At 53.2% G+C, this 26,249-nt stretch overlaps 9 protein-coding genes and 1 non-coding gene across 10 annotated transcripts; 4 read left to right on the top strand and 6 right to left on the bottom strand.

Moving 5' to 3' along the window:
* The first annotated feature begins 109 nt into the window (after positions 1 to 109).
* Positions 110 to 1,223, top strand: HD553DRAFT_320330 (multi protein bridging factor 1-domain-containing protein). The gene is made up of 4 exons (XM_046181131.1): positions 110 to 174; positions 257 to 413; positions 518 to 696; positions 831 to 1,223. The coding sequence occupies exons 1-4, from the start codon at positions 172 to 174 to the stop codon at positions 969 to 971; spliced, it is 480 nt and encodes a 159-aa protein (XP_046032553.1). The 5' UTR covers positions 110 to 171; the 3' UTR covers positions 972 to 1,223.
* A 97-nt stretch (positions 1,224 to 1,320) lies between these two features.
* Positions 1,321 to 3,108, bottom strand: HD553DRAFT_301759 (uncharacterized protein). Its single transcript, XM_046178672.1, has 8 exons — positions 2,905 to 3,108; positions 2,735 to 2,788; positions 2,432 to 2,605; positions 2,213 to 2,301; positions 2,033 to 2,107; positions 1,787 to 1,892; positions 1,427 to 1,713; positions 1,321 to 1,337 (listed from the first exon to the last, which is right to left on the bottom strand). Exons 1-7 carry the CDS (start codon positions 3,003 to 3,005, stop codon positions 1,524 to 1,526), a joined length of 789 nt encoding a protein of 262 aa, XP_046032552.1. The 5' UTR covers positions 3,006 to 3,108; the 3' UTR covers positions 1,321 to 1,337; positions 1,427 to 1,523.
* A 563-nt stretch (positions 3,109 to 3,671) lies between these two features.
* HD553DRAFT_346432 (uncharacterized protein) lies at positions 3,672 to 4,766 on the top strand (the record flags this gene model as incomplete). The annotated part of the gene is made up of 2 exons (XM_046183197.1): positions 3,672 to 3,722; positions 3,873 to 4,766. 2 exons carry the CDS (start codon positions 3,672 to 3,674, stop codon positions 4,764 to 4,766), a joined length of 945 nt encoding a protein of 314 aa, XP_046032551.1.
* A 112-nt stretch (positions 4,767 to 4,878) lies between these two features.
* Positions 4,879 to 7,306, bottom strand: HD553DRAFT_365642 (nucleotide-diphospho-sugar transferase; the record flags this gene model as incomplete). Its single annotated transcript, XM_046184073.1, has 9 exons — positions 4,879 to 5,051; positions 5,141 to 5,239; positions 5,329 to 5,465; positions 5,557 to 5,667; positions 5,765 to 5,864; positions 5,969 to 6,030; positions 6,150 to 6,276; positions 6,495 to 6,919; positions 7,058 to 7,306. 9 exons carry the CDS (start codon positions 7,304 to 7,306, stop codon positions 4,991 to 4,993), a joined length of 1,371 nt encoding a protein of 456 aa, XP_046032550.1. The 3' UTR covers positions 4,879 to 4,990.
* Positions 7,307 to 7,672: 366 nt separating this feature from the next.
* On the top strand, positions 7,673 to 10,489 carry HD553DRAFT_165373 (uncharacterized protein; the record flags this gene model as incomplete). Its single annotated transcript, XM_046176854.1, has 8 exons — positions 7,673 to 7,819; positions 7,926 to 8,605; positions 8,828 to 9,019; positions 9,192 to 9,490; positions 9,559 to 9,802; positions 9,872 to 10,119; positions 10,184 to 10,227; positions 10,294 to 10,489. Coding segments are annotated over 8 exons (2,022 nt in total), but the record flags the coding sequence as incomplete, so codon positions are not given.
* A 73-nt stretch (positions 10,490 to 10,562) lies between these two features.
* On the top strand, positions 10,563 to 15,413 carry HD553DRAFT_320323 (uncharacterized protein). Its single transcript, XM_046181130.1, has 14 exons — positions 10,563 to 10,843; positions 10,914 to 11,441; positions 11,512 to 11,711; positions 11,786 to 11,904; positions 11,990 to 12,159; positions 12,230 to 12,465; positions 12,528 to 12,767; positions 12,845 to 12,940; positions 13,002 to 13,162; positions 13,223 to 13,487; positions 13,549 to 13,999; positions 14,062 to 14,372; positions 14,434 to 14,612; positions 14,679 to 15,413. The coding sequence occupies exons 1-14, from the start codon at positions 10,792 to 10,794 to the stop codon at positions 15,028 to 15,030; spliced, it is 3,360 nt and encodes a 1,119-aa protein (XP_046032548.1). The 5' UTR covers positions 10,563 to 10,791; the 3' UTR covers positions 15,031 to 15,413.
* Positions 15,414 to 16,790: 1,377 nt separating this feature from the next.
* HD553DRAFT_t113 lies at positions 16,791 to 16,875 on the bottom strand. The gene has a single exon. It is a non-coding gene; the product is annotated as a tRNA-Arg (tRNA).
* A 720-nt stretch (positions 16,876 to 17,595) lies between these two features.
* Positions 17,596 to 20,154, bottom strand: HD553DRAFT_290170 (uncharacterized protein). Its single transcript, XM_046178338.1, has 12 exons — positions 20,000 to 20,154; positions 19,458 to 19,854; positions 19,224 to 19,395; positions 19,051 to 19,160; positions 18,944 to 18,970; positions 18,811 to 18,871; positions 18,645 to 18,750; positions 18,570 to 18,581; positions 18,439 to 18,466; positions 18,334 to 18,378; positions 18,107 to 18,272; positions 17,596 to 17,891 (listed from the first exon to the last, which is right to left on the bottom strand). The coding sequence occupies exons 1-12, from the start codon at positions 20,104 to 20,106 to the stop codon at positions 17,758 to 17,760; spliced, it is 1,365 nt and encodes a 454-aa protein (XP_046032547.1). The 5' UTR covers positions 20,107 to 20,154; the 3' UTR covers positions 17,596 to 17,757.
* A 453-nt stretch (positions 20,155 to 20,607) lies between these two features.
* On the bottom strand, positions 20,608 to 22,085 carry HD553DRAFT_320299 (uncharacterized protein). The gene has a single exon (XM_046181129.1). It carries the CDS (start codon positions 21,992 to 21,994, stop codon positions 20,783 to 20,785), a length of 1,212 nt encoding a protein of 403 aa, XP_046032546.1. The 5' UTR covers positions 21,995 to 22,085; the 3' UTR covers positions 20,608 to 20,782.
* Positions 22,086 to 24,868: 2,783 nt separating this feature from the next.
* HD553DRAFT_346425 (cyclin-like protein) lies at positions 24,869 to 26,157 on the bottom strand (the record flags this gene model as incomplete). The annotated part of the gene is made up of 4 exons (XM_046183196.1): positions 24,869 to 25,381; positions 25,480 to 25,590; positions 25,705 to 25,792; positions 25,880 to 26,157. The coding sequence occupies 4 exons, from the start codon at positions 26,155 to 26,157 to the stop codon at positions 24,869 to 24,871; spliced, it is 990 nt and encodes a 329-aa protein (XP_046032545.1).
* Between the last annotated feature and the right edge of the window lie 92 nt (positions 26,158 to 26,249).

The raw sequence follows: 26,249 nt of genomic DNA, 5'->3' as shown, positions 1-26,249 counted from the left end.
TTCGTCATCGGTCGCGAGAGGGAGGGAGGAGCTGGGGAGCTGGGGAGGAGAGAAAGAAATCGTTCAAGTCGAACGGAACACTTCTTCTTCATACCTCATTGCATCGACAATCAACTCAACAACTACCATCTTTACCACTACCACTACATACCTACTACCGAATACCACAAAATGGTGAGCAACCTCCGACCACCTCGTTGCAAAAATCCCGCCAAGTACTGACATTCCCTTCCATCACCGATCTCCCGCCACCTAGTCTGACGACTGGGACAAGCAGACCGTTCTCCGTGGAGGCCAAAAGCGAGTAGCGACCGTTACCAAGTCTGAGAGCGCCGTGAACAATGCCAGACGGATGGGGATCGCCGTGTCGACCGAGAGCAAGGGACCGGCAGGATCGAACAGTCGGGGAGGACGTGAGTCATGGGTCGTGTGACGATCGATGTCATGGTTCCCCTTTGATCCGTTTGGCTAACTTGTCGGCGTTACATCTTTTGTGTGTCTTGTTGTCGACCTGCAGCCACCGACTACCAGCGAATCGCCAAGCTAGACATGGAGAACGAGGTCAAGCCGCCCTCGACCGTCTCTCCCTCGGTAGGTGCCGCCATCGCCAAGGGACGTCAGGACAAGAAGGACGCCGAGGGGAAGAGCATGAGTCAGAAGGATTTGGCCACCAAGATCAACGAGAAGCCCAGTGTGGTGAGTGGACGCTCTCCTCTACCCTGCCGACTCTCGGTCGTGCTTCTTCGAGCGTTTCTTGCCGTCGAGCTGGAGCTGACCACTCATACGCCCTCTCTTCTGCTGTTCTCCCAACCTTGCTCTCCATCCACTAGATCGCCGACTACGAAGCCGGTCGAGCCATCCCCAATGTCGCCCTCCTGGCCAAGATCGAACGTGCCATCGGTGTCAAGCTGCGTGGGGATCCCAAGCTGATCGGGACCCCGTTGCCTGGGCCCGGTAGCAAGAAGAAGTAGAAAAGCTCCTCTGCACGAAAGAGTGGGAAAATGGGGAATTGAGACATCAGCAGTAATACCGAAGAATCGGATCAGAGTAATCAAATGAATACGATGCATGCATGTTCCATCTGAGAGGGTTTGAGAAACTCAACTGATATGGCTGCGTGATGGAGGTGGTCGAGCAACATAAAGAACGCAGAACATTGCCCAATAAAACATCAACGACAAAGCGACCTAGAGGAGAGTGTAGTGAATATGAATCGAGTTCGAGGCTTGTGAAATGCTCATCACTGTGATAGGGGTGTAGGGATTGTGAGCAGCGGGACGAGCACGGCAGGGGGGGTACCGCTCGCCTTCAAATCAGTGACACCACAAGTAGGGCGGGTGAGTTGCCATGTCTGGGAGCTGTAGAGCCAAGGCGGCCACGTCAAATGCTCAAGGTTTTGGCCAACTGGTAACGGGAGCAAGTCAAGCGTTCTCTCTATATGAGAAACTAAGTTTATATCTAAATGGTCAAACCTTAACTGGTACAGCGGTCGCATACCTATCAATCGAAACTTGAAACTCGTCTCACTCCTTCTCGCCCTCCTCACCCTGGGCCTTGCCCATTCCCTTCAACCCACTATCAGCCACCTCGAACTGCCACCCTTTCCCCTGCGTCCACTGATCCGCTCCGGGTAAAGTCGGATTCTCCAACTGTTGCTTCGGCAAATAGGTCGCTCGATGTGCTCGGGCGTGGGCGGTATCGACGCCGTACATCCTACGAAAGAAGAAGGTCAAACTTGAGTGCTTGTTCATGTCTGGCGAGAACCAGCAGGGGGAGGAAGACTCACTCGTCCCGCTCCTTGACCATGTCTTGTGGGACCTGCCCGTCGTTGGTGTACGACATCATCAACTGTGGCGGACCCATGGGAAAATCCGGGTACTTGTCGTATTGCCCTACAAAGCGCCCGTATTACGTTTCCGTACGCAAACATCAAGTACGGTTCGTAGCAGAGACGAGGAGGGACAGCGAGGGCAATACTGTTTATCAGCGATGCCCTTTCTTTCCCTTACCTGCGGATCTTGACCTGACTTACAGGTATGAACCGTCTTGCCATACGTATCGTGCAACTCGGTCATGGCCGGAATCTCTGCTTGATCCATAACCATGTCTGCTCGCACGACGCAATGTCAGCGCCGATATCTTGTCTTCCCCATTCTTCGTTTCAACCCTGCGACTCCCGAATTCCAACCACTATCGAACCACAAGCACTCACTAGGAACCAAAGCTTTCCCGAGCAACATCAATAAACCGGATTCCACCTCATACTTGTGGGAATGCCAATATTTCTTCTCTTCCTCGGGACTGATACGCGGTATAGGTAAATGGGACAATGAAGTAAAGGGATAGATAAGAGACGAGAGGAAAGTAAGCATCCTCCTTGAAGCGACCAGCGACTTCCCCAGGACGGATTTAGAACCAAAACTCGACTCACAGCGCCTTGAAGACCTCGGCCGGAACGACATACTCGATCCCGATCAACCTCGCTCCGGGTCCGTTCGAATCATAGATGATACACTGGTGCATATTGATCTCCTTTTTCGTATCCGGGGTGAGGTGCAGGTGTGAGCAGAGGTGGTGCGCTTTTACATGACGGGTCGGTTCGTCGCTGTTGTCAGATGGTTTAGTCGGTGGGTCATGAGGTGGATGAGGAGAAGATGTGGGAGGTCAGGATCGAGTCAGTCAAGCAGATAGACGGGAAAGGCAAATATTCTGGCTTAGATTGAGATCTACTCACGCATAGCAATGGAAAGCGCATAGATGCTGTCTGATCCCTTGCAGCGGTCCGAAGCTGTTTAGATGCCGACCCAAACCGGATCACAGATCAGCCACAACTCGGCGAGTCCGCCTAGCCCCACTCGCCCTCGAACAAGAACCTAAGAAAGTAACGAGATGCAAATAGCCTACCTCATCAAGGCCGCCCCGGTAGCTTGGTAAGGCTCTGATCGGTAAGTCTGTTTGAGACCGTCCTCGTGTTCCGAGGAGACTTGTTGGACGGGGTTGGACATATCTCGTTATTGAATTATCGATATGGTGAGATATGCCCGGGGGGAAACTGATGGTACTGGAGGGAAGATATCGGTAGGTGTCTCCAGTGAGTTGTGTGAGCTGTGACTAGCGATACCAGAGCATTTCGACGTCGATCTCTGCTGAATTGCTGATTGCTGACGACAAGCTACTTGAACATTCAGTCATTTACATCCGTGTTTTGCCTCCGAAGGGATTTGCTGACGTCAACCCGACACTAGATTGGGTACCGAGATAGGCGAGCCGGAATTGAGTGTTCGATTGACAGGCTACAGCTACGAAATCCATCATGATAAACACGATACCACTCCATCTACTACCCGACACTTGTTGTCTGATATCGCTTGAAGTGTTTGGAATGATGTCTATGAGAGAATCAAGGGCACGTTATCCTATAGCCCCACCAATCACGTGATCTGCTGAAGCGGACATCGCAACTCGATTCTTCATGTCCGCGCATGATCCCCACCCAGGATGGTCCCAAGTAGAACAAGGTTCAACTTTCGAATGACTTCAGGTTGGGAAACGGTATCATGGTCAACTTTTACAACATAGTATATAGTATGCAATCGAGCCTGACAGGACGTACAGAAAAACCTACCGCATAACCATATACTATCGCTACTACTTGCTAGTCAAAGGGAACAATGTCGGTGACGAGTGACGATGAGGATAACTTGATGGGTGACATGTTCCCCGTGAGTCGAGGCTCGGAACCCAGGTCCTGTATTCCCTCCTGCTTCCTTCTTCCTCTCTGATACACCGATTGACAATCACCTTGTTTCTCTTACCTGTCGCGAAACTCTCATTATCAACTACACTCATGCGCAATGATGACTACGAAACAGGAACCACCCCGACCCGCAACCCCACCTCCGACCATAAAGACCTACACCTTCCCCTCCTCGACCGCCCAACTTGCACCACTCACCGTCTCCCTCATCGGAAGCCACCACTCACTCTGGGGTCACATCCTCTTCGAATCATCCCTCGTCATGTCCAACCACCTCTTCCACAACCAGTCCCGCCTGGTCTCGGGGAAGAACGTCGTCGAATTCGGAGCAGGTGCCGGAGTACCGGGTTTAGCAGCGGGGGTATTAGGTGCTAGAAAGGTCGTCTTGACAGACTATCCGAGCGTGGAGTTGTTGAAGAATCTGGAAGAGAATGTCAGGGAGAACAGTGCGGTACATAAAGGGCTGGATGGGAGGGTGGTCGTCGAGGGACACGTCTGGGGCAGGGATTGCGCGCCGGTCTTGAAACATCTGCAAGTGGAAGAGAAATCCGAGTCGGACACCGCAACAAGTACAACAACATCATCTTCAACAATACCAGACCCGGATCTATCACGGGCATCCTCATCATCATTGGCACCCAACACTCTGCCAGACCCGTCCAAATTCCAAACCCTGCTCCTCTCCGACCTGATCTTCAACCACTCTCAACACCTCGCCCTCCTCCGCTCGCTCGAACGCCTTATCGACCCGGCTTGCGGGACAGCCCTCGTCTTCCACTCACACCACCTACCTCAACATCGGGCTCGTGATCTCAAATTCTTCGAGCTGGCTGAAAAGAGGGGATGGACAGTAGAAAAAGTGGTAGAGGAGGTGAGAGGGGTGCAGTTTGTGGACGATGGAGGGGATGTAGGGCTGAGGGAACGGGTCTGGGGGAGGGAAATGAGGTGGGATGGGGTTGTCAGGGAGGAGGAGAGCGATAGCGAGAGCGAGGCTGCGGACAAGAAATGAGGACTGGGTCGGTTCGATCCGAGACCATCGAACATAGGAATGCCGCTTGGCTTACCGTAATGCCATGACAAGCTGGATTATATAATACAAGGTATAAGACATGATAAGCATCTAGCTCTAGCGCAAGTGCAGGACAAGCTCAGGGAGACCACGTTCCCCCCGGATCTGATACGGTAAGACGATGTTGATATGATACACTCTGACTCGTCGAGTCCTGGGGACCTCTAGCGCAGCTTGGCCCGTTTCCATTCGGCATAAACCGCCTCGTCAGTAGGTCCAACGAACCTGTTACAACCCGACCACGACCAGCGGGTGACAAGTTAGCACGCGCCCAACCGATCGATCAAAGGCGAGTGGGGCGAGGTTGGACTCACGAGCGGACCATCTTGTTGAAACTCGTCCCGCTCGTCTTGATCGATACCGGGTCGAGCTTTTCCAGATACTTCATCGCCAGCGATTCCCAGGCATGGTACCTACAGGTCCCCAGTGATGCGTCCCGTCATCAGCTTCTCTGATCTTTTCCCGCCCTTAATGGCAGCCTGCGCTGAACCTCAACACCTACGCATACTGCCCGGACTTGTGGAAATCGTAATCATCCGTCTCGTGCACCATCTGGACTTCCTCACCCCACCAACCGGGCCAGAAGAACGCTCTCGTATCCAGTACGTTTAGCTCGTTGGGGTATCTCCGTGCAATCTCCTGTGAGCGCGATCGGGTCCGGACGACGATTGTCGGTATCAGCATCGGGCAGCGACGTGTTCGCAATAGCAGTGCGTATACCCCGACTCACCCAAGGTCGAGCGACCGAGTGTTGAGCCCACTCGTCTGGCCGGAAATCTTCGTAGCTCGACCTCCAACGTTCCAAGAACGAAGCGTGCGGTTCGGCGACGATGATTCCGTTCTGCGGTGCCACCGCGCCAGGGAATTTGCATCGCAAGGGTAATGGGTCAGCGCAATGTTCGATCGATGGATTTCGCAATCAGGCGGGCTGGACATACGCATAATCCCTCGGGATCCAACTTTTGTCTCCTGCTATCCGTCGCAGCCTCCATCCCGAGCGTGACCGGGTATCCCAGGAATTCGTCAAACGGTCGAATACTGACGGAGCGGACGGGCGGCCGTCAGCTTGACTCGGGTCGACTCGGTGCGTGATTAATAGAAGGAAACAGAATAAGCAACAGAGGTAGTAACCCAGAACTCACACGTAGGTATCGATGTCCAGGTAGATCCCGCCCATATGCAGTAAGGCGTCCAGCCTGATGATCTGCACCCAGACAGACAGTCGTAAAAGCAAGATCCGCCACAAGTTAGCATTCCTGCTCGTCCCGATATGTCTCAAGAAGCTCCTATGAAATGTTGAACTGAGCCGTGCTCAGTACTCACATCGGACCGATGGGCGAAATGCCTCAACTCGTTTCCGAATATCTTTGTAGGTACCCTCGCCGGTACCAGAGTAAGGTGCGGACGGAGGAGGTCGAACCACGGTCCGGTGGGGGTGTTAAAGTGGTGACTAGCAGATATGTACATCGATGGAATTTAATATCAGTGACATTCAGTGCACGATATCCTGATCTCCATTAATCTCCCTAGAAATGCATCCTCGGTCTGGGTCTCTCGCCCGCCCCTCGACCCGCTACCTCTGTAACACCTCCTGGGCTCAACTCTTCCTCGTCCCTTAACCATCCGTAGCCCAAACTCCGAAACGCAGTACCGACTCCAGCGACTCACAAATAAATCGCGTCCGGCTTCAGATTCACGATCACGCTCCTCACCGCCAAATAAGCGTAATAAGGGAACTCTTCCCCCTCCTCCCCCTGTCCCATCTCAAAGTACCCTTCTTCATCCACCCGGATCCCCCCCGGTTGTGACTTTTGGCGAGGGGTCGGTTTGAGGGAATAGACGTAGTGCACGATGTTGGGTACTCTCTGATTGGGATTTCGATTTCGATTCTGATGTATTATTGTGGAAGAGTCGGGAAAGGAAGAAGGGGGGTATGGTACGGGAGGGACGAAGAGGGAAGGAGGAACTGTGAATTTCGTTATCGGGCCTGGTAGTCGGGATGATGGCGAGGCTGTTATTCGGCCGAGGTAGTAGGATGTTAGGAGGAGGGCTGCGAGGAGGAGATGGGTAGGTGTTAGGCGGGATGGGACGGTCTGAGAGTGATCAGAATTGGAGATGAGAATTGTGATTGGCGTCAGTCCAGTCAGATTTGAGGATGAAATACCAAGACAGTCTGCCATGAGTTTCGATTCCATGATGAGCTACAGCCATAAAGAGCCGCTCAAACTCACCCTCAAGACATCCCTCCACCCGCGTTTCCCCGTCGAATTCAAGTCCATCCAATCGTCCTTCTCCCTCCCACCGCCTCCCGCTTGTCCTTTAGCCCTGTCAGTCCACCCTCTGAACCCAAACGAGATCGACCTCGACCGGGGTTCTTCGGTAAACGCGATCTCGTTGGACTTGTCGATGAGGATCCGGTGGTGAGGTGTCGGGTGCGGGAGTTGGGTCGTCAGGGATGCCGAGTCTTTTCGGGGTTTCATTATCGGTTGCTACTTGGTAGCTAGAATTAGTATGAAGTAGCTGATAGGAGATGCAGCTTGGTGATGTCAGTCAATAGTTATAGGGGGATTGCGCATTCCCTACTTAGCTACTTAGCTACTTGCTACTTGTTACTTGGACATTCCTGCCTGCGGCTCGACCGAGGTTACTTTCCGACGGGGTGCGTGTACGTAAGGATATTACGTCACTGCCCCTCTCTTACGTACACCCATTCCCTCGATCGTAGGCGATCTCCGAACCTCCACCTCCATCTTTGTAGCTTTCAATCTCATCGTTCCCATACCCAGGCAGAGTGGCGACATGTCGTTCGCACGATCGACCCATCATACCCACAACCGCATACCAGCACCAAGACCGGTAGCACCTCATACCTCCGCATAGTCCTACTGTGCAAGAATTCGCAAACTGCAAGGAAAATAGCGCCCCGGGGAGACCAGGATCGGGATTACGAGTCGTGCAAGATGATGCGGGAGGACGAACTGGTCATCCTGGAGGTGAGCATCTAGAGCTGAGCTGAACTTGTTCTGTTTGTTGATAAACTGGTAAGGAGACTGATCATCCACTTGATTTACTTGTGTGTGCTTGTGGACGCTCTCGTAGTCCATCTATCCATCGAGCATCACCCTGGACCCAAAAGAAGATGGAGTAACGGAATTGCAGATCGTCCTCGAGATCAACCTCGCAGGACCTATCCGATTCGACATTATCCCCCTTGATCCGTCCTCTTCAGCTTCTTCCTCGTCTTCTCGCCCGACATCAAAAGCTATCACGTCTACTATAACGACAACGACATCGACGCTCCCACCGATAAAGGTCCATATGAGGCTACCGGCTGGTTACCCGATTTATGAGCCTCCGGAGGTAATAGGGATATCAGATGGGGATGAGGGTGATTCGGAGCGGTCGGAGGTTGAAGCGATAGACTCGTTGTCGACCTCGACATCCATGACGAAACCCCCAACGATAACTACAACGCTGCCATATACCGCCAGCAGTCACAATGCGACAAATTCCGACAAACATACAGGTTCACTTACAGACCGGAATGGCACCGGTCATACACATCGAGATATCCCTCCACCTGAAAAATCGACATATCTACCCTCCCGAACCCTAGATCATCTGCGCCAGCGACTACACGATCTCTGGGTCGAATCCGGCGGCGAGATCGGTGCTGAGGGTAACGGCGGGCCGGTACTCTGGGACTGGTTAGACTGGGTCGGGTGTGGGGAGGGGGTCTTGGAGAGCTTGGAGCGGATGGTTGAGGGCGATGGGTATATGTGAGTCAGGTCACAAGCCTGCTTGTTCTAGTTGAAGTTTGAGGGGGGACGAATTGCTGATCGAGTTTCGTTTGAATGTTCTCTGATGGGATATGGGGTTGTGTTTTCCCAAATCATGGCCGTTGTCATTGAAATACCGTTCTTGTCCTACTATCACATCCATCTCTTTCCCTTCCAACCACCTTTTCACCATTATCATATCAACCTCTTTCTCCTGCGCAGCCTCCCCGCTCAGCCTAACCTCGACCTCGCTCGAAAGATTGCCGCCCACAACCGATCTCTTCGGAAAAAGGAATTTGACGCTCAGACTTGGGATTGCGGGATCTGTTTGGATGCCAAGAAGGGGAGGTTTTGTGTGAGATTTGATGGCGAGCAAGAAGGAGAGGGCGAGGGGGAGGGATGTGGGTGTGTTTTGTGAGTCATCCTGGTGGTGAAGGGCGGTTGAGAGTATAACCATTTTGTGATAAGTGAGAGGCTAATCGTGGAGTCTTCGTCTTCCTTCGGAATTACCTACTATGAAACACTGTTGATGCACGAATGCGCCCTACCCCTTCCTTTGAAACGCCCATCTTCACGTCATATGTAGCTGCAAAGAATGCCTTTCGGCCTGCTGGACGTTGGCGATCAAGGAGGGCAACGTCGAATCCGTCGCCTGCCCCTCGGTGACCTGCACGAAACGACGGGTGGATAGGCAGAACCGGGTACGGGAGCCTGCTCTGGGCGGGGGCAAGCTCGAGGGGACGGATACAGGAGCGGAAGCGAAGGACAGAGCGGGGCAGGGATCGGCGGGAGGGGAGGTAGAGCTGAGACTGGTAGAAGAGGTTGTAGGGGTGGAGCTGAGGGAGAGGTTGGAATGGCTGAAACGGAAGAAACGGGTCGAGAACGGTAAGCGCTTACCGCCTTTTACCAGAAATAATCAGGCTGACCCGAAACCGTGCCACTTTTTTCGACAGACCCGACGTATACGACATGTCCGTTGCAACACTGTCAATCGCCCGTTCCGCCTCCTCCACTACCGAAAACGTCCACGACGATGACGAACGCGCCGGCGAGAAACGTCTTTCGGATAGGTACCGCGGTGGTCTTGACAGACGAGCAGGTCGAGGAGAACAGGAAAAAGGAAGAGGACAAGTGGGAACGATATAGACAGTGCCCAGGGTGCAGGTTCTCGTTTTGTCGGTACTGCTTGACGACCTGGTGAGTCGCAAGGTATCAGATTAGCTTTTGTGATCGAGGAGCTGACATGCAGCTGCTCGGGGATCATAGGCACGGCCCCCACCTCCCTTGTCCCTTGCCGTCCACTTCAAACTTCCTCAAAGCGTACCTCGCGCTTGCAACCGATTCTCCAGATCGCAAGATCTACCACCGACGGTACGGAAAGAAGAACCTTGACCGGTTACAAGCCGAGTATGAGGAGAACGAGGCCAACAAGAAGTGGTTTGAGGGGAACACGAGAGAGTGTTGTGGGTGTGGTACGAGGGTTCAGAAGAGTCAGGGGTGTAATCACATGATTTGTGAGTCGGTCCAGGCTGGTGGCGACGGAACCTTGCGCAGACATCTGACAATGTCACTTAATAGGCTCAAAGTGCAATGCGCACTTTTGCTATCGATGCGGACAGAGCGTGAGTCCAACTTGCTTGTCCACTGTGTTCAATCTCTCTGATGACCCATGCTACCACATCCCACAGCTGCGACCGTCCGACCCGTATATGCACTTTCGGACGCCAGGCTCTTGTTGCTTTGAAAAGCTGTTTGATGCCGACGAGATTGCGCGCTTTGAGCGCGAGGTCGGGGGACTGCAAGATGAGGTGGGGTGGGATGATCTGGCTGGGGGTGGAATCGGCGGATGGTGGTGACCCAAGCCCTGTTTGTAGACAAGATGGACGCTATGAAAGGCGAGCGTTTTGGACGTTTCAGGTTTGGGACCACATGTTTCTGCTTACCTAATCACGTAAATGTCCCGAGCGAGCGAGATATTGAGCGATCGCCCATCGCCATGTTGAAACATGCGATACATGCTATGCATGCATGCATGTCTCTCCCACTAGCTGAATGTCGCACTCGAATGCGGAAGGATTGACAAGAAGTGCAGTGATAGACTTGCCAGCACGCACGCCTGATCGTCCCACCGCCTGCAACCATTCGCTCGTGTGTCGAAGTGAACAAGGGACGCTATCGCTGGTAATATGTCGTATCTACCGCACCATCAGGGGATGTACGAGTATCAGCAGGGCCATAGTGCGTAACGTGTCATGTATTTTCAACTGAAAGTACAGGAAATTCAACCTTTTTCTTCCCTCACTCGCAGTGGCCATGCAGATGCACATGGACGACGATGATACAGACGACTCGGACGATGACGAGCCCATGAACCACGCAGCTTCTCCTGGCATATTCTCGACACATGCTAGCCCTTACGCCTATGCTTCTCCGGCAGCTGCTCCTTCGCCAGAAGATGTGAAACCTAGCACCTCTCAACTCGGAGTCATGTCCCCATCTGCACCTGCCTACGGGGAACGTCTGCCTTGGATGACAGACGATCAGGGGTCGGTACCGCCTTCCGCTGCTCCTTCACCTTACGACCAGAAGCCAAGAAGAGATGATTCAGAAGACGACGAAGGCGAAGATGGCATGGATATCGAGCCTCAGCTTACGGGTACCCGAGCTGGATCAGATACCGGATCCGAGCAGGAGCAAAAGGTCGAACTGACGTTCGAGGAGAAGATGCAACTGAGGTTCCCGGCCTTCGACAAGAAGAAGCCGTTGAAGTTCACCGAGCTCCAGGCAATCGATCCGATCAGGGAGAGCAAGAAGAGGCGGCTTGAGGATCACGGCAGTGAGTACTGTAACAATTGACCAGTCCCGAGCCTGCTCCTGACGGTACCCCCTGGATCTCTCTCGGTCAGTCTCCTCCATCGAAGCGGAACATCCACATCCTTCACAAGAATCCAGCTTCTTGCGTCCTCTACCCGTAGTAGAGTCTCTCAATCAACGACGAGTCCATGCTTGGACAGCACCGTTGCTAAGACGGGGAAGAAAGAGGTCGGACGGGCATACTCCTGCAGGGACGGTCACTCAGAATAGGATGCATCGGCTGATCAAGCAGGTGTGTCGTGTTGTTGTTGAAGGTGCAGGATCGCTGCCGAGAGCTCACACAAGGGAGCTGAATCTCTATCGCAGTTCGATCCGGCGTCATTCCGAGAGCCTTCATCTGCGGATCAAGACCTCGTGCGGAAACAGAAAGATGCTTCGATGCTCGAGCTCTCGAGTTGGGAGGACCAAATCGTCTGGGGCGTCGAGTGAGCTACATGTCGTACATTGTCAAGGGTACGGACGCTTTTCGCTGACGTTACGACAACACTGTCGCTGTGTTTGAGCCTAAAGTAATCCGCCAGTGGAGATGGACACGCCTGGTATTGCTATTTCCAAGCTGCCGAAAGAGAGCAAGGGAATTCAGAGCCTGAATATGCAGTTGCGAGGGGATGAATGGTTGGACCGGATCGCTCTGAGCGTGCCGCTAGAGGGATCAGACGAGAACGACCTGGAGGCTGCTTGTGAGTTCCGCTGCTAGCCGAGGATCTTGCAATAGTCGGCGCTGACGACTTTGTTTTGCATTACTACCAGCCGATGAGCTCGATGTCCCTGTGGAGACCGTCGCTTCGGAACCAACCCGGGTTGCAAAGGCGCTGGAGATCATTCGGGCTCCTCGGGTCGACAACAACGGTCTGGCGCTTGACTTTTACAACTGGTCGAACGATCACTACTATCCGCCACAAAAGGCTCAGAAGGTTACGATCCGTCAAACCGGGCTGATCGAAATCATACACGCTGGACCGGCAGTCAAATTGCAATTGCCGTTCGTGAGTGCATGTTCCGGCACGAAGCGGTCTCGCGCAGTGCTGATCCTACCACGATGCTGCAGTACAAACCGACCCTTACAACGGCCGAGAAGCGGACACGAAATCGACCGATGTTACAGTTCCCCACCGGGGTACCTATACACTTTGACAAGCTCTTGCCATCGACTAATAGGACCAAGCAGCAAAGGGAAGCGATCAAGGCCATGGAGAGGCAAGGGAAAAAGGTGGAACCCGAGATCCCTCAGAGCTCGAAAGATCTGTCGATGGCGAATCGAGTGCCTTATGTGCTGCTGGAATACTCGGTGAGTACAGTCCGCCCGTATATTACAGGGGCAGTACGGAATCGCTTAGCCAAAACGATATCCTGTTCGAAATTCAGGAAGAGACGCCCTTGGCGCTACCCGGCTATGGCATGGGCTCGAGCATGATCAACTATTACAAGAAGACCTTTGCCGATGATAGCGATTATCCTCAGGTAAGCTGACAGGTGCGACCCGCATAACGCTTAAAGGTCTGAGCCCAGGCTGCGCTATCAGTTCAAGACGGGACAACCGGTCATTCTACAACCAAATGATCCGCAGCCGTACCCTTTGGCATTCATCGATCCGGGCCAATCCACGCGGTCACTGCAGACGACATTTAGTAATGCGCCAATATTCGAGCATCAACCTTCCCCAAGCGATTACCTCGTGATAAGGTAGGATTGAGAAGAGGAAAGCATGTCAATCGTCCGAGACTAAAATTTGTTCATTCGCAGACGCACTGTCGATGGACAATCCCGCTACTACATCCGAGAGATCAACAATATTTTCGTCGTGGGACAGACCTTACCGGCCGTCTCGCAGACAAAGCAATACCTCATGGACATGCCAACATCCCAAGCTGCGAGCCGTCGAGCGACGCGATGGATTAGGATCGTGATCAAGAAATTGCTCGCCAAACACGGCAACATTGTCAAACAATCCCAATTGCGTCCGTTCTGGCCCGAATGGTCTGATCGAGATTGGACCCTGTTCTTGAAGGTCAGTCACGGTTTTGCGCCCATTCGAATGACCGACTGCTAATTTTGGGCCCTGCATCTAGACTTTCATGTTCTCCGAATCCAAAAAGCACGAAAAATACTGGAGGCCCATGATTGATGAGAACGGGGTCAACAAGACGGAACTCGAGCTCGAAAAGGTTGACATGAGCCCCGAAGAGCTCGTTTTGCACGCCGCAATGGGTCAAGCGGAACAGTGGCTAATAGACCGAGGGCATCCATTGCCTGCCAACGCCAAGGACGAAAAGGTCCTCATCAAGGACATGAACGATAGCCGGGACCTCGTCGGGGACGAACGGGACAGGTATATCGAGACGAGGTTGGCTCCGTGGTATCGATCGCAGAACTATGCATCCGCTGCTCAGACAAGTCTTGCGAGCGGTACGGGGTCGAATGCGCTGGCCAACGTGTTGCAGCTCAAGGACGAGGGTGATCCTACCGGTCGAGGCGAAGGTTTCAGTCTGCTCGAGTGTTCGCGAAAGCAGATGCCCGAGAGTGAGTCGGTCGGGTATGTCGAGCCAGGTCCTTGGAAGGAGATTATTGACTCTCCCTTACAGTGTTCAAGCGTACGATGCAAAAGAACAAGCGACGAGGAGAAGACGAGACCAAGCAGAACAGCAAGGTGCATCGGGATGAACTCGTCAAGGCGTACACGCTTCAGCAGCAAAAGATCTGGGAGACGCAGAGGCGGTCGCTCACGTCGTCGATCCCGCCCAAGCCAGACAGACCAGACGACAAGCGGTCTATCCAACGCCAGAAGATCGAAAGGCAAGAGGAAGAGAGACAGCGGAGGATTCGGCAGCGTTACGAGGAAGAGCAGAGGGACTTTCAGATCGGCTCGGATCGAAAGCTTCGGATCACTCGGCAGGTGAGGCGAGCCAATTTTCCCGTCGCATGACAAAAATATCTGACGCAACCATATCGCATAGAGGAAAGACGGGACGTTTGAGCAGGAAGAGATCACCGACCCGGTCATCATCACCGCTTACCTTCAAGCGAAATTGACCGAATCGATCAAGAAGGACGGGTTCAGCGAAGGAGGGTTGTACAACGGTCTCAACAGATTTGAAGGCAAGGTTGCCAATCTCAAGAACTTTCGGATCAAGTTGTGAGTCGCGCGAGAGAGCAAGCGCCTTGCGTCGTATCGAAACTTATTGCTGCCCTGACTCGCCAGGCTTGAGGAGAACAAGCACGAGCTGCAGAAACTCAAGACGGGCAAGACGGATGCCCCAGCCAAGCGAACGATCAAGTGCAAACAGTGCGGCGAGATTGGTCACAATTCAATGTCGGATATTTGTCCCAAGAATCAAGACAATCCCGAGTTCCTGGCCAAGAAGGAAGCCAGCAAAGCGAGCAAGAGGGGCAAGAGGGTGTATGTGCCCGAGGGAAAGAAGGAATTCAAGCAGGATGACGTGCGCATGGCCAAGAAGGATGGGGAGAGTAGTGCAGGAGCGACGGCGCCCCCGATGGGAGGGACGGCGGGGTTCAAGGTCAAGCTCAGCCTGGGCAATAATGTTGGGTCATGAGGCGTTGTTATCCTATCGTTGTATACAGGACGTTGCGCTCGCTGACACGATGACTTTGCGGGGATGTGGATCGATCATTTGAGAACGATACTGTCAAGCTTTTCGAGGGTGCTAGCTTTGAAATCTCGGTAACGGTTCTGTAGAAGGGATACTTTTATCGACCTGGTTACAGGCGAAACCGAACCACCTATCGTTTGCTTTATCAGCGCCCGTTCCGCCGTTCTTTTCCTGCTGTTCGTCTCCCTCGGGCTCGCTGTTACAGCTCAAAGGCTACGAAAGACAGATCAAGGAAAAATGGTTCTTGGTATAGAAGGGGGATTATTATTCGGGACTAAGTTGTCTGCCAGTTTGAGTAAATTTGACCATGTACACACTTTGTCAAGCGGCAAAATCAGTAATGAAGGGGTGTATCTGTTGGCTCATGACCTTTTTGACAGTCATGTCTGTTAGCGAGTCAACTCGATCATAGCAGTACACAATACGGTGTGACGATTGAGCTAAACACGGACAGCAGACTGTATGGGCCGTAGCCAACCATGGGCGGAGCGAATGAACCACCCTCTTCAGGGGGCGAGTACAGAGCCATTGCACCGAACCTGTCAGAATCGGGTGTCACGCTTCATCCCATTAGTGCTTCACTTTCTGCTCGGCGGTGGGAGCCGGGTTGTATCCACATGTTTTTGGTTGTGTCGACTGTGCCGCTGCGGCTTACTGCATTCTGGCGATCGTTTCCACCCCTCTTCTCTTGTTCCTGCCTACTCTTTCCTGTAAAACAGCGAGTCTGAAAGTCGCCATCATCCGGGTGGAATGCTGAGCGACGCATGGGTCTTGCAAGGGCCAGAGACTGCATCGGTAGAACCGATGAAAATGGTTCGGGTACTATCGATCATACATCCGATGTCAAGGTCAGAAATTGTAGAAAGTCGGCTGCCTTGCGTCTGTTCTGCGGACACAGGAACCCAATGGTATCAGTGGTGCTCGGGTAGATCATTAAGATATCGGCCGAGAACAGATGTTGACTTCTCCGATTGATTGTTTTCTTCGGCCCGCGGGCCTTCTACTAGAATCAACGGTTTCCGACGGAATGATAGAGTTCCCCGATATGAGGGTTGTCGCACCCTGATATACTAAACAGATACCTGCCTGGTGGCGAACCGAGTGATGGTTTGCAATCACTTGTGCGATGTTTCACCACATTGGCCGAGGCGAGCACGCAAGGCGCGACGAGATGAGGTTGGCATGCACCTTTCTGGAAACATTTCCCATGCTCAAGAAGGAGCTCGGACCTGCGCCCAGCATATATCCTCACCCTCTTGCCTTGCGACACCGACGGTAGCTTCCGCTGTGAAAAGATCCACGTCAACACGCGAACAGTGCACAGTAGCGGGGGGTCAATATTGTCGGCGATATTGGTATCCCGGAGCAGCCATATAAATAGCGCTTGGACATCTCTGCAAAAGAATGCTCGAACCTGATCCTCATCGTAGCTTGTTCAGGTCGTCGTGCTCCCTGCACGCAAGGGGCTTGCGCTTGGTGGACAGCGCGCACGCACAAGGGAGGAGAAAGAAGACAGAACGATGTCACATCACAGAAGTGTATACCTAGCCTCCCATGACGCACTAGTCTCCCTTGAGCTTGGAGCCAGCCTCCTGGGTGACCTCGCGGTGTCCCCTTGGGGTGGCCAGCTACGAGCGAGCGCGAAGACGAAGCACTCAACGATAACCATCGCGTCGGAAGGGCGAAAACAGCCAAAAAAGATAAACCAGGCCTGGGGCTCGAACCCAGAATCTCGACCTATTGCCTATTGCATAGGAAAGTCACGCCTTACCATTGGGCCAACCCGGCTGATTGTTGTTCAGCTCCTCACATTCACACCACGTCAACCGAGCTCCCTAGACCACCCTCACAAAGGTGCCCAAATTAAAGGCGGACGTCCCGCCTTCCATTGGGCCAACCCGGCTGATTGTTGTTCAGCTCCTCACACTCACACCAAGTCGACCAAGCTTCCTAGACCACCCTCACAAAGGTGCCCAAATTAAAGGCGGACGTCCCGCCTACCATTGGGCCAACCCGGCTGATTGTTGTTCAGCTCCTCACACTCACACCACGTCGACCAAGCTTCCTAGACCACCCTCACAAAGGTGTCAAAATTTTGTGCGGCTGCGCCGCGCTCTTTCTCTTTTCTACCTCGTCTTTACACCAGTAGCAAAGTCTATGTGTTAGGTCTGTGCGAGTACAGTTATGACGCGTCAATGCATGTCCATGTCAATGTGGTGGCATACGTTAGCAAAGAAGGTTGCTGGCCTGGCCCCGCTGCGAGATGGCCCGTCCAACTCTGCATCGTTCAAAACGGTCATGGATCCCGTGATACCTTTCTGTCTCTCACTCAAATGTTCAAGCGAACATGCGGCGGGTACGTGCATCTTTCCCGACTAGCCAGCAGGAATAGGTTAGGCCACTGATCGCGCTTGGTCATTCGCATTCGTCACGTCTAGCCACAACGTCTCCCAGCCGCGACAGGCGACATGCAGCTGGCTGGGCTAGCTTTGCAGCAAATCCATGTCGCAAACATCGATCGCTCATTTCATATTATCATTTCGACAAATATCACCACGTTCAGGTATAGACATACTTGCATACTTAATATAGACTCCACGAGATGAAGAAAGAAATGGCAATTGGAAAGACATTGTCTAGCGCGGTTGCGTTATCTTGTTTATTTCTCGTCTATGTCGCGTTGGAGGTCAGTAAACCGTCTCCAGAAAAGCGGGATCGATGTGAACAGGCCAGGAACTCACCCTTGGTGTCGTAAGACGAATCAATAGCTCCGAGCAACAACTGCAAACGTAAAAGTTCGACATCTTAGATAATTCTCCTTGCCAATCCCTGGTCCAAGTATCTCACCTTGATCAAGTACGTTTCCTGATAGAGCCGAAGAAGAAGTCAGCGATCAGGTTAACGTTGCCAAGATCATCTTGGGGTTAAAGTCCAGCTTACCGGCGACAGATCTGGCAAAGATAACCGAAAACGATCATCAGCCTCTGTTCACTTCGTCCCGACGAAACGTCCAGCTTACCGATTCCAGTGGTGCGCATCATCTGCTCCTGCTCGGCCTCGTAGTTACCGGTCTGATCGATCATAGGACCGACAACAGGGTGGTTGTCGAGTTCGTCCAAGAAGGCTTCGGCCTTCGCGTCGTTTCCGACCTGGGCGAATTGGAGAGCAAGAGCTCCAGGTCCGTACTGCAGATGTACAGTGACATGTAAATATTTGTTCACTCGGTCAGGTTGACGCCGAACTCACCCTGGTGCGCTGCAACTCTTGGTTGGTCCTCATGATTACGTTGAACTAGAGCAAAAACCAAGTGAGCGGGACTACACACAAACCACGAGATCAAGCAAGACCTACGACCTGTTCCTTGGGTTCCCCAGCTGGGCTGTAGAGTAGGGAGAAGAGACGATATTCGATTCGACGTCAAAAATCGGTTCACCGGCCCAAAAGATCGGACCGCGCGACTGATCCTCCGAATCATGACTCACCTGCCGTCCGTTCTGATTTGACTGACGTCAGCTAGCTATACGACGTTCTTCATACTCGAGCCTCCCGACTCTTACATCGAGATAACTAGGACCGGCTTCTGCAGCGCGTTGTTCCTCGCGGGTCCCAAAATCATAGGCTGAATGATCTTCTGATCAAGCGCCGTTCCAAGAGGGGTGAGGCCTGTGATCCGAGCCGTAAGAACGTTTACTTCGGGATATACCGAGGCCAGTCGAGGCTTACCAGAGAATTTGACCTGAGAAACCAAGTTCTGAGCGGACTGCTCCGAGTTGATGCCATCTCCCTGAAAACGCGCATGATAACGTAAGCGACCCTGCTATGAATTTGGGAATTTTGTACGGCGGACAGCACTCACGTTGATCCGAGAGTTCATGAATCGGACCTGGTTGAGCCGCAGAACGAGGTGTGAAAATTGAAAATCTGAACCTCGATTTCCGACACTCGAGTCGAAATGGTGCTTACGGAAATTCCATCCTGGTCGAACAACGAAGTAGCATAAGCGACCCTGCCCATCAATGCTTTCAGATCGTCGATTCGCTCTCCGTTCTCCTCGAAGGCCATGGAACCAGAGTCTGATGTGCCGATGTCGTCAGTCACCAATCCGGAGGGTCCTCGGTCCCTATCTGACGACTCACCGTCAACGTAGAGGACAACGTCGTACAGACTGAGCTTGACCAAATCGGTAGCAAGCTCTTGAGGCATACGCCACTGATCAGCGATCCTCTGAAGAGCTCCGGAGGAAGCGACCTTGGCGGCGATCATGTCCAAAGTGCCCGAACCGGGAGGGTAAAATCCTTGGAGTTTTTGCTGAAAACACTATCGTCAGATCCGGCGCAAGAGCTGCAGTGAACAAGCGACGTAGTACTCACGTCAGTGACACACTGCTCCAAGACGGTCTTCAGGAAACCAGCGTTTCCAGTGTTACCCGCACCTCCAGCTCCGGCAGAAGGAGGAGGTGCGCCGTACTGCTGCTGTTGCTGCTGCTGGGGCGGCTGACCGTATTGTTGCTGTTGTTGAGGCTGTCCATACTGTTGCTGCTGAGGAGGCTGCCCGTACTGCTGTTGCTGAGGAGGTTGGCCATACTGCTGTTGTTGAGGCGGCTGGCCGTACTGCTGCTGTTGAGGAGGCTGACCGTATTGTTGCTGCTGAGGCGCTCCACCAGCACCGGGGTAACCGGGAGGAGGTCCCGAAGGAGGAGCGAATTGACCGCTTTGAGGACGGGATTGAGGGTTGGCAGCGGGAGGCGGGCCGCTGGGAGGCGCGTATCTGCACGAAACCGACCAGTGTCAGACAAACAACAGACGTAGTAAAAGAAGCTAGAGACCAGACGCACCCTCCAGGAGCACCACCAGGAGCGCCTCCGGGAGCACCACCAGCTCCACCTTGAGCGGCTTGCGCAGCAGCTGGATACGTAGATTGGTAAGGAGGGGCAGAGTACGGTTGTTGTTGACCGTATTGCGAAGGAGGTTGCGGGTACGCCGATTGAGGATATGGCGATCCGTATGCCGAGTTTTGCATTTGCGGAGAGCCATATGATTGGGAAGGAGACGGATAGCCACCGTAACCAGCAGGTTGAGGCAATGGTCGAGAACCGGTCGGCGGTTGCGGTGGGTACGCCGAAGGATAGCCAGATTGCGGTTGTTGTTGAGGATACGAGGACGATCGTTGATGATTAGACGGGTAGGCGTTAGTACTACTGCTGCCACCGTACGCCATCCCTTGGGCATCACCGGGTTGGGCTTGCGCACCTAATTTCGCAGCAAGACCCATGATTGTCTAAGTGAGGTTCAAAAGTCGTGTATGTGTATGTATGTTTCGAGCGGCGTTTCGCAGCTTTCTATTATCAGATCGTCTCGACGGGTAGTGTCTAGGTACGTTGAGCGAGATTCGGAATCAGGGAATAAGAGAGACTGCGAGCGGTCGATTTGTCTGCGAGACTGCGACTTGTGTGTGTGTACGTGTGTGTCTATATACTCTGTCCCCCCCCCGACCCCTGCACCCGGGCTCCCTCGACCCGCCATCGCGATGACGAATTCGGTGCGTAGACTTTGCGTCAACCGTAGATCGCCCTCCAATCTCATCCCCTTCGGGCTGCCAAGCGAGAATCGCCAAGGCACACGCCCTTCCCCGTCCGCCGGGTCGGCATCGGCTGACCCATCCCACCGATCCGCAGTTCAATAGCCTGCCTGTGGTTTCATTTATCCCCAGCCGGTCCACCGACGATCGGCATGGGCTGCGTTTCAGCATCGACACCATCTACAGCCTGGCGCTGCAGGTCAACTCCGAGGCAATTATCGAAAGCGAGTCCGCTAGTCTCCGGTTTATCCAAATGCCCCGGCAAGGACGAGTTGGGATCCTCCAGCCGTTCAAGTTGGTCCAACAACGCTTCCCAGTGTTCCTGTCCTCCAGATTCGTTTTGCCCGATGAAAGAAAGGTCCACGTCCATGGCCGTTTCCGGATGGGCAATGAAGATTCCAGAATCGTTGTCCATGTCGTGGTCCGGCTGACTGTGAGGCAAGACGGCGCTGTTCAATGGAGTGACGAGAGATGAAGATGGCTCCGTACTTAGGAGACTCGGCCTTCGGTCCAGCATGAGATCCGGGACCATGTCCATCGAATCCCAGTTGGTATTGGGCGCGAGTAGTGGCGAGGCGTCTCCGATCTGAATCTCAAGCATTTCCTGATCGTTATCGTTGAATTGAGCTTCGAATCCGCTGAAGAAGTCTTCTTGTCCTTCGGCAGGGCTGACGCTTCGATGAAAGTTCAGTCCGCCAGGGTTCGTCGCCTGCGGCTGCTCATGATAGTTGCACCCGAAGACATCATCGACTTGCTGCGGATAGAATGGGAACCCGTCCGATGTCGTTCCCTCAGGCTGACCATGATCGTTGCAGCCGAAACTATTGTCGACAGATTGTTCTGGCTGGACAGGGCTCACGTCTTGGCGGTCTTCTCGGATTGGGCTAGCGGTATCGAACATCGTGGTTGGCTGTGAGGGTCTGCCAGTCCACCTTGCAAGGATAGCTTCACCTAGCTCGTTATTTGCTGTCATCCGATCGAACATGTTGACGCCCCGGAAGCCGAAAGGCTGGCCGAACCTATTCATGTCCTGGAAGGCGGAAAGCTGATCGAACAAGTTGATGGTTGGGATGGCGGAAGGTGGAGCGACCGGTTCATTGCCCTCGACGGTGAAAGGCGGGCCGTCCGGGGCAGTAAAGTTCTCCGGAGCAGTAAAGCTGTCCGGCGCAGTAAAGGTTGACTCGGTCTGGTCTCCGGTCGAGTTGGCATTTCCGCTCCCATTTCCAGATTCATCGCCCCATTGACTTTCACCCGATTGCCATTCGACTAGCTCCTCGTTATGATCATCATCGACGGTGTTGGCAAGCGACCAAAAGGTTTCGGGCGACATGCCTTCGTACTGGGCTAGAGCTGATTCGAAATCGGTTTGTCGTTTGCGGCGTGCTGAAGTGGGCAGTCGACCGCGCCCTCGGTGAGCGGTGGTACCGCTGGAGCGTGGCCAACGACCTTCGCCGTATTGAAGGTTGCGAGCCGTGAGGACCCTGGCAAGGCTCTCTGCCAGCTGTCAAATCGAAACAGAGTTGTTAGCTATCTGATTAGGCTCTTCCACCTCGTTGGAAGATGACTCACATCTACACCTCCCCTCACAGTCAACCTCGGCGCAGGACCTCTATCCATGGATGGCAGCGATCCGTCCCATTTCCACATGACATCTCCATCTTCGTCTATTTGAGGCACCCAAGTCTCGTATACGGGATGCTCGGCGAGGAGGAGTTGCTGAATTTGATCTCCCGTAGAGGCCTTCTCTCTGAATCCTTCGAAGGCGTCAGGGTCAAACCCGTAGATGTAGGTGACTTGAGACGCGAAGATCACGCAGCGCTTGTGAACTCTGAAACGCGCAACTCGGTTGTCAGAAACGGTGATCCCCCCTCTTTGTAAGTTGACAATAGGATGACTTACGCGCCCTCCCTCCAGCGGCAAACAAGTTGGCCGTCAGTTGCGATGATGTAGCAGAAATTGCTGTTCGGTTCGTCTGCATGTTTCTCAGGTTCCCAATCATCCAGCTTGAATGTCGTGCAATCGAGTATCTCTATTTCTGAAACCCGCCTCGTCGAGTAAAGGTTAGCCTCCGTCCTTCTCGTCGCGCACTCGACGGAACGGTATCTACCTTCTCCTGCGACCATCTCACTATCGAACACTGGTAAGATACTGAACCGTTCCAGCCATCGTAGGTCGTCGGGCAAGAGTCCGCTTTCGGCCGGATTGAACCATCTGGCAGGAGGAAGATTTCGCAAGGAAGTTTCTTTGTTGAACCATTTCTGAAGAACGATCTCCCTTGAGCACGCTGTCTGGGGGCCGATGTTATGCTATTTACTCACCGTCCATTTCGCTTTAGCCGGTTTGATCTTGATCTTCTCGCATTCTTCTTCCATGAAACGTCTTTGCTGCTTGGAAGGTCGTCTACCCCTATCTCGATCAACCATACCGACCGGCCATCTTGCAGTCAGTCTCGTTGAACGGTTCTGGTCTCATCGCAAATATACTGACCCAAGAACGTCTAGAGCCTTTTCAAGAACGGCAGTCTCCACCTTATGCAGCCTCGTATCTTTCTGCCCTCGTCGTCTAGGTCGGGGTCTGTTGCTACTGGTACTGGTAGATGATGGATCGATGGGCATGGGGAAGAAGGTAGGTACGGGTTCGATGACATCCTGCCGTGAATGAAGCCACCGAGTATCGCCTGCATGAGCTACCCCGATCGCGTTTTGAAAACGATGATCGATTACTTACAGGCAAAGGAGTACGTCCCGTGACCGCTGATCCTACTTCGTATCGGGGCCTGCCTCGAGGATTGCACAGCTCAAAGTGACGCTCGGCGCATTGCTGACAGTAAGGAGCTGGTTCTCCCGCGAACGGCACCTTGCTGCCTCGTGGGGGCATGTCGAAACCGGAGGCGGGACGCTGGTGAGGTATAGGAGAGGTTGAAAATGTCAAGTGAGAACTTGATCACTGCTAGGTGCTTGGGTATTCGAGGTGGATTGGCGAGTGCTCCTTTGGCACCACGCCGCCGCGGCGATGTTTCGTGTCGACCAGTCGATGTTCCGGATCCTTTACGCCGCACTAAAGGCTTATATTATTGGCTATCGAACTTGTCCATAGGGTGGTGGGTTGACCAAAGTGCGACGGACCAGGAAAATCGAATTTTTTGGTGATGAAGGGAAAATCGAAAGGCATTCTCCTGATCAAAATGATCAAAGCATTCCAGGTGGATCCACTCCAACGGTGGCAATCGCGCGTGATGGAACACATCCCATCAATCCCGCGTAGAAGATCAATCAACCATGCGACCGACTCATGCTGACATCCAAGATCGCTCGGACAAGAGCTTGTGATCATCAGCATGTACCGTCAGACTGGTCACGCCAAGCAGACCACGGATGCTTTGTCTATGCAAAGATGTACTGGCGGGTATGCAATGTTACAACGGGTGGTATGCCTATACTAGTTCGTCTTCGAGGACAAAGTTCACTCTACCTTGATATCTATATTGACTGGCTCGTTGCGATCCGGATCCGTGCGTGTTGCCTCTGCTTTCACATCTGACAGCGTCGTCGTCGTGTAGCCATTCCCATTCTCAGGTGAGATCGCGCCTTGATCTTCAGGCTTCACGGTCGAAGGTTTCGTTTCGGAGGCGAGCAGATCTGGTGAGACCACCGTGTTCTCGACTGTAACATCCTGCTCCATGTAATGTGCCGCCTGTGAGCATCAAACTGGACAATCAGCGACATGTTGATGCGAGATCTCGCCCGCTGACTTACAACATCCATATCATCGTCCAAGACTTCCTTCTGTATCAACCCTCTCCGATGAAACTCGATAATCATCGCACAACAATCTGTGCCATTTCATCCCGCGCAACACCACAATCAGCTCCGCGCTACTCGCAATCATAGGCAGACCCGGCTTCGACACTCACCTCGCATTTCGGCTTGAAACTGATCTTCCCTGACTTTGATCGGCTTGATCCCATCTTGTGGCAAGAAAGCGTCTTCCCAAACCGAAACCGGATCTCCATCAAGCGCTCTTAGCGAGTCGTACACCGTTTGACACTTCATCATGCTGATCGCGAGGATGTAGGCAGAGGCGGCGATGATATGAGGTTTGGAGAGGACCGTCAACGGCGTAGTAATGCTGTGTCGTTGGACAAACATTTTATGGGTTCAGATGAATCCGGTACCAAGAACACTTTGATGTTGAACCCGATCACTCACGTAGCCATCAAAATCTCCGTCGCCAGGTCCAGCAAAACCTCTTCCGCCTCTTCCTCGCTCAATTTCGCATCCCCATCCAATTCCCCGTCTTCCCTCTGACCTCCCCCTCCGTTCGGCTTGTCCCCGATAAAGTTCGCATGTCGCGGCAGGGGCGAATCCATATCCATATCAATGACGCTTCCCAGAGCCGACCCGGGCGTCTTGTTCCCCAAATTCGACCCCGGTGTCCGTCCTCCTAACGTCGAACCGGGCGTCTTTCCTCCCTGTCCTGGTGTTGATGATAAAAACGAAGCCGGGGTCTGGTTCCCCTCGTTCGATCCGATCGGCGTACTGTTGTTATTATTGCTATTGACGATATTTCTAGCGGTACTCTTTCGCCGAACTTGTTGGAACGCTCTATGTCCCTGGATAAGGATCGCCTGAGGGTGTTCGACGGCGAGATCGTAACACAAGGCTTCGAGGAGGTATTCTTCATTGATGACCAGATCAGCCGTGTAGGTTCTGCTCTCCTGCTCAGACAAGACGGTATTGTTTTTCTCGTCAGCCCGTTTGTTGAGGTATAGCGTGAATACTGATGGTAAATGAAGCAGAAGGAGCAATCACTTACAGCCCGTTCATAGCCTAGTTCTACCTTCATCGCCTGAGATATCGTCCTGACCTTGATCTTGGTCATCTCCTCCGTCTTCAACGCCAAGTACAAGCATGTCGGGGCGATGAGCTATGGTGAGAAGGAAAGCGGGAGTAAGGTTGAAGCGACGATTGAGGCAATCAGCTCACCGAGCACTGTTCATGAGGCGTGATAGCTGGAAAACAGAAACAGATTAGAACTCACCTTGATGGGGAAATCTTGCAGGGCGAATCGCATGTAGAATCGATGCAGGAACGTTGCCGCGGCGTATTGCACGTAAGAAGCATATGGCCTGACAAAAGAGAGAAAGGAAGACATGCCACTCATTGAGCTTTCGGTGACGGCTGGCCAGTACCATGTTTCTCTGAGCAGGACTCACATGGACTGATACTCTGCGTGCGTACAATCCCAATGTCTGGCATCCGCCGGACTCCAAGAATGCTGCATCGCCTTGACTTCGGGTACTTGACTAGGGTCCAGCTCGGGCAAACGTTCGCATATCCGCCTGATCAGGTCTACTCCTCGTCTCCGATCCTCCAACTCAGTCTCGAGAGGGATCGTGTTGTCCTCGCTGCTCGGGGTCACTTCTAGGTGAGCTGGGGAGAAGAGCCATTGTTGAGGGTAGGGCGAGATGTAGGTCGAGTTGGCTTCAACCATGTTTCAGTTCTAGAGGTATCGGAGCTTGCTCGTCAAGGGGTCACCGCATGGGCACGTCTTCTGGTAAATGATACAGTAACGGTTCTGGTAGA

Source organism: Filobasidium floriforme (genome assembly GCF_021052385.1).
Source record: "Filobasidium floriforme strain CBS 6241 chromosome Unknown HD553scaffold_30, whole genome shotgun sequence".
NCBI classification, from domain to species: domain Eukaryota; kingdom Fungi; phylum Basidiomycota; class Tremellomycetes; order Filobasidiales; family Filobasidiaceae; genus Filobasidium; species Filobasidium floriforme.
This window is presented reverse-complemented; position numbering and strand designations above follow the sequence as displayed.

What these genes read in the sequence shown, in the direction of transcription:
- HD553DRAFT_290170 (XM_046178338.1), bottom strand. Translation starts at nt 20,106, where the DNA reads ATGCAAAACTCGGCATACGGATCGCCATATCCTCAATCGGCGTACCCG. An exon ending in TTCTCAGGTCAAATTCTCTG is followed by an intron (nt 18,751 to 18,810) that starts GTAAGCCTCGAC and finishes CTCGGATCACAG; the next exon opens with GCCTCACCCCTCTTGGAACG. An exon ending in GGGAACCCAAGGAACAGGTC is followed by an intron (nt 18,379 to 18,438) that starts GTAGGTCTTGCT and finishes TTTTTGCTCTAG; the next exon opens with TTCAACGTAATCATGAGGAC.
- HD553DRAFT_301759 (XM_046178672.1), bottom strand. Translation starts at nt 3,005, where the DNA reads ATGTCCAACCCCGTCCAACAAGTCTCCTCGGAACACGAGGACGGTCTC. An exon ending in TGCGCTTTCCATTGCTATGC is followed by an intron (nt 2,606 to 2,734) that starts GTGAGTAGATCT and finishes ATCTGACAACAG; the next exon opens with CGACGAACCGACCCGTCATG. An exon ending in ATGGTCAAGGAGCGGGACGA is followed by an intron (nt 1,714 to 1,786) that starts GTGAGTCTTCCT and finishes CTTCTTTCGTAG; the next exon opens with GATGTACGGCGTCGATACCG.
- HD553DRAFT_320323 (XM_046181130.1), top strand. Translation starts at nt 10,792, where the DNA reads ATGTCGTATCTACCGCACCATCAGGGGATGTACGAGTATCAGCAGGGC. An exon ending in CGAGTATCAGCAGGGCCATA is followed by an intron (nt 10,844 to 10,913) that starts GTGCGTAACGTG and finishes CCTCACTCGCAG; the next exon opens with TGGCCATGCAGATGCACATG. An exon ending in ATGATAGCGATTATCCTCAG is followed by an intron (nt 12,941 to 13,001) that starts GTAAGCTGACAG and finishes CTGCGCTATCAG; the next exon opens with TTCAAGACGGGACAACCGGT.
- HD553DRAFT_320299 (XM_046181129.1), bottom strand. Translation starts at nt 21,994, where the DNA reads ATGTCGCCCGAAACCTTTTGGTCGCTTGCCAACACCGTCGATGATGAT.
- HD553DRAFT_320330 (XM_046181131.1), top strand. An exon ending in ATCGAACAGTCGGGGAGGAC is followed by an intron (nt 414 to 517) that starts GTGAGTCATGGG and finishes GTCGACCTGCAG; the next exon opens with CCACCGACTACCAGCGAATC. An exon ending in TCAACGAGAAGCCCAGTGTG is followed by an intron (nt 697 to 830) that starts GTGAGTGGACGC and finishes TCCATCCACTAG; the next exon opens with ATCGCCGACTACGAAGCCGG.